This window comes from Helianthus annuus, chromosome 4, assembly GCF_002127325.2.
Source record: "Helianthus annuus cultivar XRQ/B chromosome 4, HanXRQr2.0-SUNRISE, whole genome shotgun sequence".
Lineage (NCBI taxonomy): Eukaryota > Viridiplantae > Streptophyta > Magnoliopsida > Asterales > Asteraceae > Helianthus > Helianthus annuus.
This window is the reverse complement of record NC_035436.2, coordinates 28,616,074-28,625,948: the sequence shown is the minus strand read 5'-3', so window position 1 is coordinate 28,625,948 and position 9,875 is coordinate 28,616,074. Positions and strand designations below refer to the sequence as shown.

General features: G+C 35.3%; 1 protein-coding gene and 1 long non-coding RNA gene across 3 annotated transcripts; one reads left to right on the top strand and one right to left on the bottom strand.

Annotated features, from left to right (window-relative positions):
* Nucleotides 1-4,268: 4,268 nt before the first annotated feature.
* Nucleotides 4,269-6,227, bottom strand: LOC110936067. Of its 2 annotated transcripts, XR_004891527.1 has the most exons (5): nt 6,098-6,227; nt 5,925-6,006; nt 5,738-5,824; nt 5,303-5,385; nt 4,269-4,432 (listed from the first exon to the last, which is right to left on the bottom strand). It is a non-coding gene; the product is annotated as an uncharacterized LOC110936067 (long non-coding RNA). The 2 variants fall into 2 exon arrangements; XR_002589679.2 differs by having other exon boundaries at nt 5,925-6,227.
* Nucleotides 6,228-7,757: 1,530 nt separating this feature from the next.
* On the top strand, nt 7,758-8,436 carry LOC110933160 (two-pore potassium channel 1). Its single transcript, XM_022176394.1, has 4 exons — nt 7,758-7,863; nt 8,001-8,109; nt 8,157-8,285; nt 8,370-8,436. The coding sequence occupies exons 1-4, from the start codon at nt 7,758-7,760 to the stop codon at nt 8,434-8,436; spliced, it is 411 nt and encodes a 136-aa protein (XP_022032086.1).
* Nucleotides 8,437-9,875: the final 1,439 nt, after the last annotated feature.

The window sequence follows — 9,875 nt, the reverse complement described above, 5'->3', positions numbered from 1 at the left end:
AACTATTTATTTTAGATTAGTTATTGGCAGTGGCGAAGCTTGAAAATTTCCACCAGGGGGTCGGAAGTCACCGGACCTAAAAGTATATACCTATTTTTTTTATAAAACCGGGGGGCCGAAAACGTATATACCTAAAAAATTCTATACGAAACGTACATACGTAACAGTACTGAGCGAAAAGTTCGGGGGGTCGGGCGCCCCTCCTGGCCCCTTCATAGCTTCGCCCCTGGTTATTAGCCCATTGGCATTAGGTTTAAACCTTTAGTGAGTCCAATACCCAATTTCGTTAAGGCCTAAGATCACGTTTTTCCGAGCTTAGACAGAGTACACGAATTCTGAGGGCCGACCCTGCTTGTTACCCTGAGGAAAAAGTACTCATTTTGTCTCGTTATCAAACAGGTATTTGTTTGCATACTTAAGACCTTATGTGGTTATGTTGGGTTTCTAGACCTTAGTCTTAAATATTTTGACATGTTACTCAACTTGCCAACCCCATTTGGTTTTCTACCTATAACGTTGGAGTATTGATTATATTACCTCGTGTATTTGGCACTGTAGTCCGCATTATGTTGAGCTATCCTTGGCTCTAAGCAAGTGTCGTATACTAAAGAAAAAATTGCCTAAACAAGAACTTCAAAACACATCAGAAAATTATAATGCCATCTTGAACAATGCTGGAGAGCATGTTTGAGCTCGTTTGTGGTAGGTACAACCGTCCATGTCCAATGTCCATGTTTGGTAATGTTGGCTTAGATGAAACGTCCTACTTGTTGCAGTTGGTTCAAATAAGCTCGGTTGAGTACCATCCATAAACAGCAGAGACGTCTCTAAAAATTCACGTACCCTTTTCGAGCTCGAAAAAATGTGTCATTCTGTAATGTTTTATTATTATTTAAAAAAATCAAATTAGTATTGGTCTCAATAAACTAATGACAAGTGGGCTAAATTCTAAACCATAAAAAATATTTGTAAATGGGCATATATTGGAATTGGTATGTGTTTACTATTCTAAAAAAATAACATATATATATCAGATTTTTTTTTTTTAAATCGCGTGCCACTCGAAATCACAGGCCTTGTGCGAACGAAATCTTTGCAGGCAAGTAGGTCTAATTCAGTTGTGTGGTTTTAGATATGTTCTGAATGGAATCTTTGCAGGCAAGTAGGTCTAAAAGGCAATGTGTTATTACCGGAGGTCGTTTTGCGGTTCAGATCTTAGGGCAAAAAAGTATGTAGTGAGTAGTCAATGGTTTTAGGAACCGGTGAAAGTAAATAGTAAGTGGTGACGCAAAAGAGAGAGAGAATTCGTCAAATTTGTAGACAAACTTTTACAAAATCAAATAGTAAAAATAACTTATTGCAAATTAATATAGGGGAAATATATACATATCTATACTATATAATAAAAGAAACCACTTTGAGAACACTTGTCATCATATTAGACCATGTATAATTACTCTTATATTTAATTAAAATATACTATTTTAAATACAAAATTTAAATTTGAATATACCCGTGCTTAATATTATTCATGCATTCAAATTCTTAAAATTTGAATCTATCTTTTATCAAACCATACACTTCCATCCATTGATTACATCTAGGATTAACGTATGATTTTTTTTTTCAATATTTTAATCACCATATTGTATACTCATTGAACTTCTATATATTATTTACGTGAGCAATCTTTTTTTTAAAATAAATCGAAAAAAGTAAATAATAACTATCATAAATTGAATATTCACTTAATAATTCTTAAGTATATGGTGATTATTTTGACTTTTTGAGTGAAGTGATAAGTTAGTTGGATTAATGTTCGTGTATATATCAATACTAATTATTTTTTAATTATAATCGAACATTCACTTAATAATTCTTAAGTGTATATGATTGTTTTGAATGAAGTGATAACTTAATTGGATTAATGTTCATGTATATATAAATATAGTGGGAGACCCGCGCGTTGCGGCGGAGTCAATAACGCGAGACATGAACAAATCACCAACTTACAACCAGTAAGTTATAAAAAACAATAGATTTGTCAATTAAACAAATGCACCACTTAAAACATGATGTAAAAGTTCATATGGAGCAAAGTTTGAAAAATATATGTCGAATGGACCCCTTTTTGGTAATAACCTACTCATATAAGGTTCGGGTTGGTGGGGTTTGGGTGGCTTTGAATTCGAGTCGGGTTTTGGGTTTTTGAAAAAAGGGACAGCCTTAGACATGTTGGTTGCCAAGGGATTCACTCAAAAGTCAGGCATAGACTACAATGAGATCTTTTCTCCTCTAGTTAAATGTTCGTGTCCACGACTGTTCCCGGAGGCACGTTCCCGATCTCATTCTTGTTGTTCAGAAACAAGCGAGTCGTGTGATGTTTCTGAGCCACAACGAATGTAACAAACGGACGGTAGTGTTTGGTGTAAATGGCTTTCTTCATATCCAGTGGCGAAGCTTGAAAATTTCCATCGGGGGGTCCGAAGTCACCGGACCTAAAAATTCTATACAAGTAATTTTTTTTTTAAAAAACCGGGGGGTCGAAAACATATATACCTAAAAAAATTCTATACAAAACGTACATACATAACACTACTGAACAAAAAGTTCGGGGGGTCGGGCGCCCCTCCCGGCCCCTTGAAACCTACGCCCATGTTCATATCAACCATTTCTTTATTCAGAACCATCTCAAACTGATCGTCACTAACACCGTTACGGTACACCACAATCTTGTTCGGTTTCACTTTGTTGACTTTAGCGTAAGTGTTGATCAGGTCCAAACACACGCTCCCGAAATTAACAATCTCCTATTTACGATGCCCTTGTGGCCACACACAAGCGACATAACGAGTCGCACCACGGTCCACCGAGCCAACAACTGCTGCAATAGATGGAGACTCGGAGTTCATTGCAGCCGGGTGATTGACATCTGCTCCAGCAAAAATATAACGATCATCTTAACTGAAATGAGGAAACGGCTCAACAAGCTGCACGTTGCAACCATCTAACTTCGCGTTTTATGAAAGAGCACAATTTTAATGATCATTATGAACATTAAAAAAAAAGTTAATTTAGTTATTATAAAGTTAATTTAAAAAAAAAAAGTTTGGGCCTTTTGCAGGTCAACCCAACCTAGCCCGACCCATTTTGACCAGTGTAAAAAGTGGCCCAACCCAAGCCCATTTCAACCTGTTACCCAACCCGACTCATCCATTTTACATGTGAGAAAGGGATCTTACCAGACCTCGAAGACGTTTTTGGGCATAAAGCGTTAGTACTGGAGCAAGTGCAAACTGTTTATATCCCTTTGAAACCAGTGCAACAAGAACCCTTTTGAAGATATCAATTCTACGAACAATCAAGTCTTCAGCCCACCAGTCAACAAGAGAAAACAAAAATGCATAAGTAAATATGATAGAAACTGGAGAATTTGATTAATAAAAATAGGGAAAACAAGGGATAGTTAGCCTGATTCGAGATAGGCAAATCTCCAAACACAAGACACGATAATTCATAAAAACTGGACAAAGAAAATAGATGACTAAAGGCCTATTTATTCTTGAGGATTGCTGGAAGTTTCCCCTTATTTTAGCCTTTGAAATAGTTGCTGAATCATGGCTGCTGAAATTATGGGATAATATCTTAATTACGCAGGGAGATGATTGTGCATTTGATTGAGAGGATCAGTTTGGATCTTATCAAAATACCTTCGGTAAAACAGAAATAAAAAATGCATGAGTAATTTAATGGGAATACTAAATTATGGCTTTTTTTCTCACAGCAGTAAACAAAAACATTAAAAAAGTAATAAATATAACAATAAGAGAATTGAAAGGCATTTTTACATCAAAAGCAGCTTACCCTTGATGCTTTGCAAAACGTGAAAGCTGATACAACTGAACTGTTTCATTTGAGGCATGACATGCTAGAAGTAGATAGTTACGAGGCTGCACCATCCACGCAAACCTCATGAATAAACCGGAATACACACACATCGCTGCACCAAAAAAGTTAGAGAAAAAAAAACCCGCAAAAGTATAACTATTTAATAAGAAAAAAACTTTCATTTAATGTATAGCTGCTACTCGTTCAATCCAATCTTGAATGGTATCTGTGATGTGAGGAACAACCTGAACCAGGTGGACATGTCATACAAGTTGTGTTTCGGTCAAATCGGGGCGGGTCAGGTTGATCGATAAAAACTTTTTATCCATTTTATAAAGTTTGAATAATAAGTTGCCCGAAAAATCTTTCTAGTAGTAATATTATTATTACGCGTTAACTTAAGATCAATGAATTGTGCTTAATGTGTACTCGATTAAACAATGATGGGTCTTATAGTAAACTTACATCTCTAAGAACAGGAAACTGAATTTCTAGCGAGCTCCAATCGTTAATAGACTTCGTCGAAGTCAGAGCGACTTTCAGCCTGCAGAGAATATGATTGAATGGGTCAGTTTCTAGGTTTTAAAAATCGCACCTGAGGCGCGCTGCCACCTAGGCACGACGCACATCAAGGTGCAAGCCTTAGCACGCTTTTTACAAAAAACTCCTAAAAGATGCAATTTTTGAGGGTTTTACTGGTCTTAGGCATACGCTTCATGCATATAGGTTGTTTTTATGCATCAAACTGTTGTACGATAGGTTTTTTGGCCTGTACTTTTAGATAAATCATATATAAACCTTATTTATAGCTATTTTTTAAATAAGGGATGCTAAATACCTATGGAATATATATAAAAAATATATAATCACTTTGCGCCTCGGGTACGAAAAGCCTGACGCATTTGCGCTTTGCGCCTTGGTTTTAGACCTCGTCGCTTTTGTGCGCCTCTTACTTTTAAAACCAAGGTCAAATTAGGTTATGGGTTTATCTCTAACGGGTCAAAATCATTATACAAGATCAATTGTATCAATAACCACGTCTATTTTTTAGAGCGGCAACTGTATCAATAACCAACTTCATAGTTCACAGCGAGATTTGGACCCATGACCTCAAACTCAGTACCTGGCTCGGGCCAGATGAAGCATGCAGGTAATTTCTTAGATTGTTTTAACTCAAAGGTTTAGGTTAACATTAGTACTATTATTAAATGTTTTGTAATTTTAATAGGGAATGCGTTAAATATTATTAAGAAATGGTCAAATTAAGAGTAAGCAGGATGAGAAGTCACATCCTTCCTAGCATATTCCCACTGTTTTAGAAGCTATTATTTTACTATAATGTGTTCATAGTTCATACAATAAACATGAACCGTTAGGCTACGAACTAAAAAAGAAGAAGATAAGATAGTAATACCTTTAATGAAGCACCACCCACAAGTAATCCATTAATGTCTTCTTTTTTGGCCAGCTAAGCAGAGTTTCCCACATTTACAGATCCTGAGGAGGCAATTAAAATTTGGATCAACAAAGTAATCACTTCTGTGCAATAAGTATTAGCAAGCGGCTAAACAGGTTTAAAATACCACGGAAGATTAATATGTAAAACTGTATATACCATGGAAGATTATGAATGGATCTGTTATTTATTGGAAAATTATGAATGGATCATCCATGCGGCTGCACATAAACATTTGGAAATTTGAATCAACAAATTCAGGCTCAATATCATAAAAGAATCGAGATATTTATCCCAAACGCCTTTTGAATCGATATTATGAGTAGGTTTCATAATATATAACTACGGATCAGATAATTAAGATTAACATTACAAAAATAACGATCTACAGACCAACTTCTTCGCCATCATCACAATCTGAAGGACCCACTTCTTTGCCACCAGGCTCTTCCCTCTAGTCCTCTTCAACTTCAATCTCATCTACGAATAACCACCAAGCAAAAAAAGAGAAATTCAATTATAGAAAATCGTAATGGTGAAACAAAAGCGTTGCAGAAAGTGAAGTTATACAAATTCAAACCTGGTTTATGCAGATCCACTGAAGTTCAAATTAAATCAAGAAAAGATAGATTTACGACTGGGATGGTGATGAAAGATCAGACCTAATCGAACTCAAAACAAAAAGACTATATATGACGAAAACTAAAAACCCTAGAGAAACACAAAATCAATCATAACCACTTATTGTTTCACCTGTTCGTATCCAAGCAACTGCAGAATAAAGAAATTGAATCTGTGATAGCATTTGTTGTTAACCTGACCTAATGATAGTCGATTTCCTATTTGAAGTTGGAGGCGGATGCTTATGCAGTGGCGACGCAATCCCCAAGCCTGCACCAAAAACCTTACCCTATCTTTGATTTGAAACGAAAAGGATCTAGGGTTAGTGAAAGGGTGAACAGTGACTTTAAAGAACCTTTTGTGGTTGTAGAAGGGGAATTCGGAAGAGGTGATGCAACCCAACCGACTTCAATTTCATTATGACATTGCTCCATGATTAACAAACTGAAGAATTCATTGAACCTTGTTAAATGAGGGGCAAATTTGGGAGCGGTGTTGAAAATAATGGAACTTCATGGCGTCTTAAAAAATTGAAGTGAAATTACATTTTTACCCATGGGAAATACTTATATATAGTATATATAGATAGATAGATATAGATTATTCAAAATAATAACCATACAGATATAACTTTTTTTTATTATTTAGTAAACAATATTACATTTATTTAATCCGTGTAATACACATGGCTTTAAAGATATAACTTTTTTTATTTTGTATATAAAACTACATTTATTCAACCAGTACAATACATATGGTTCTTATAGATATAACTTTTATTGTTTAATATATAAAATTACATTTATTAAAATCATGCAATAAATGAGGTTTTTAAGTATATACTGTTTTATTATTTAGTATATAAAATTTATTTAATCAACCCCTGTAATACACGGGGTTATAACCTAGTATATAATATATTAAAAAGTATTCCTATATTATATGACGTTTTTAGTTGTGTATGTGATTTTTTCCAAAAATATTGAGCTTCAATTGTTTATATTATATATATACTATTGGTTTGGATTTTGATATAAGTATTTTAAAAATAACTTAATTATGCTTATTTTTCCTCTAGACGTCGATATAAGTATTTTAAAAATGAAGCTGTATTCAGAATAGAGTATTTATCTTGTATCGTTTTTTTACTATATGATGATAAACTAAACCGATTCTGCTGGTTTGGCTTTCGAAATAACATGTTATATTTTCAAATAACGTTTGTTTAACATTATCATTCGCTCTGTTTCGTTGCAAAGCGCGACATCAATAAAACCTAGTTCATATTATTCATATTAAAGATAGACTTACCGTATTATTTGTTTCACGACGAAAGAAATGATTTTTTTTAATTTATTTTAAAACAATTTAGAGAACATAATGTACATTACCGAAGGGTGTTCAAATCCGTTAAACAATTTAAAACATACAAATTGAGCTGAATTGGGCAGTTGAGTCGGGTTAAGAGGGATCCTGTTCAGTGTATTAGTTTGAAAAACCAAGTTTTACGGTTTGGAACCGGCCAGATAATAATAATAATTATAATAATAAGATTTCGGTGACTTAAAAGTGCCCCACTGGCTGATCCGTTTACTTATGATAAAAAACCGATGCAGTTAAACAATGTCCCAAGTCTGTTTTTGATCAGCTTAGCCCGAGTTACTGGAAAATAGATGTCGTATTGTCGGTCTATTTAGCTTCAAGCATACTTTGTGTTCATCTGACCAGACACCAGATTGCAGGAAACAAAACGAACAGCGTACTCGATGTGTTGTACTTCACTGTTGTAATGATGACATCTGCCGGGTATGGAGACGTTATCCCAGATAGCGCTCTCACAATCCTACTCGCGTGTCTGTTTGTGGTCTTAGGCATGTTAATTGTCGGGTTGGTTTTAGGTAAAGCAGCCGAGGTTTTAGTGGTAAAACAAGAACGAATACTAGAAAAGGTGTTAAGAAAATGAAAACAAATACAGTGAGGAACAAGTGTATCATCTTGGTGTTATTGCTTTTGGTACTTATGGGTGCATGAACAGGTCTGTTACTTGAAGTTAAGGATTTGGACTTTGTTCACGCGTTTTATTATGTTGTTGCAACGCTTACAGGCCTCGACTACATACATACATGTTTTTCAATAACTGGCAGGTGTGTGTTTGCTGTGTTTTGGATCTTATTGGGTATGGTTTATGTAGCGCAATTGCTGTTCACTTTCGCTTTGCTGTAACCGAACGAAAGCAAAGATCGTTGGTTAAATGGGTTCTTAAAAGAAATACGACTTCTGACCTTGAGGCAGCTGATTTTGATGGCGATGGAGTCGTCGCGTAAGTAGAAAATATATAAAATATTATATAACAAGAATTTAATATCTTAATAAGCTTATAGTATGATGTTTTGGTATTCAACAGGGCTGCAGAGTTTGTTCTGTACAAGTTAAAAGTGATGGGAAAGATCAGCCAAGACGACATCACATGACATCACTAAAAAGATTTGGATAAAATGGGATTTTGAATGACTGGATCCCTAAGGTTTTGGTGCCTGCTGAGCTTCCCAGTCCGAGCACTAAAGAGAGAAATTCAAAGTATTGGTGTTTCCATCTTAACATTTTCTTCTGTTTTTATCGTAAGATTCGTTACAATAGTTGTATTGTTATTTTCAGAGCCCAGCTGATAAATGTTCCCGAGACATGTAAAACAGTGCTGAAGAAAGAACAAGGGATGACGTTTGCATGCGTTGTCGCTGCTGGATTTGAAATCGAGAATGTGGCAAATTTGTTATCATTTGCTGAATGCTTCGGAGCATCACGTCTCATATAACCATAACAAAACTCTTTTTTGTTTCTATATATCTACCTATCAACTCTTTTTAACAATTTCGGTGTACATTCAGAAAAAGCAGGCACCAATACAAATGTTGCTGGTAAAATTCTTACATGAACACATTATTAATACTTGACACAGCCCGTTGACCGGTGTAAGGCGACGCAAAACAAGTGTGAGAAAGTTGTGCAAGAGTTGAAGCTCTGGAAGTACATGTGGTGAAGGGCATGTTAAACATGTAGAAGATTAAAGTTTATGAAGAGGCTGACTTAGCTTTAAGCTTCTTATTATACTAATCTTATGTTTTGTTGGTTTTAAACTGATTGTCGAGCCTTCAAGAACTGATTAGTTATTCCCGGCCACCAATAAAAAATCAAGAATATTGAACATCGGAAGCAAATGGAAGCGTCAAAGGAATCACTTGACCGCATTCATAAACACAAGGTATGATATGTACTGTGGATGAACAATTTGGCGTCATTAGTAGATTTGCATAAAAGTTGTTGTCTCAACTGGATGGATCTATAGAGGATAAAGATTGGAATCGAAACGGGTCATTTTTCATACTGATAAACACTTCACGCGTAAAATGTGGTTATCACAGTAATAAAATATAGTAATTATATTTAGGAGGATACATACATTAAAAATAGGCCTTACATAACTCTAGACCCGTTTACCCCATTTGATTCATTATTCATTATGTATATAATACTTTTTCTTTAACCTGTTTGATATAAAAACACTATATCATGAACTCTCTATGCAATTAGGCATACATGAGGTAATGGAGAATTGCAAGGAATACAGAGTCAAAGTCATCCGTTGACAATCATTCTTTATTGTAGGGGTGTTCACGGTTCAGTTTAAAACCGTGAAACCATCCAAATCGGTCACCGATTTGGTTTCACAATCGGTATTTTCTCTTAGTTTTTGGTCGGTCGGTTTCTGATCTTTCAAACCGGTTTGGTTTACTGTAACAACTCACCCAAAAATGTCCTAAAATGCTCCGTAAATGGAACCCGAACCCCTGAAACCCTAACGTACATGAGAAATCAAGAAATCAAGAATTTAGAGTTTCAGGCGGGCCGCGTA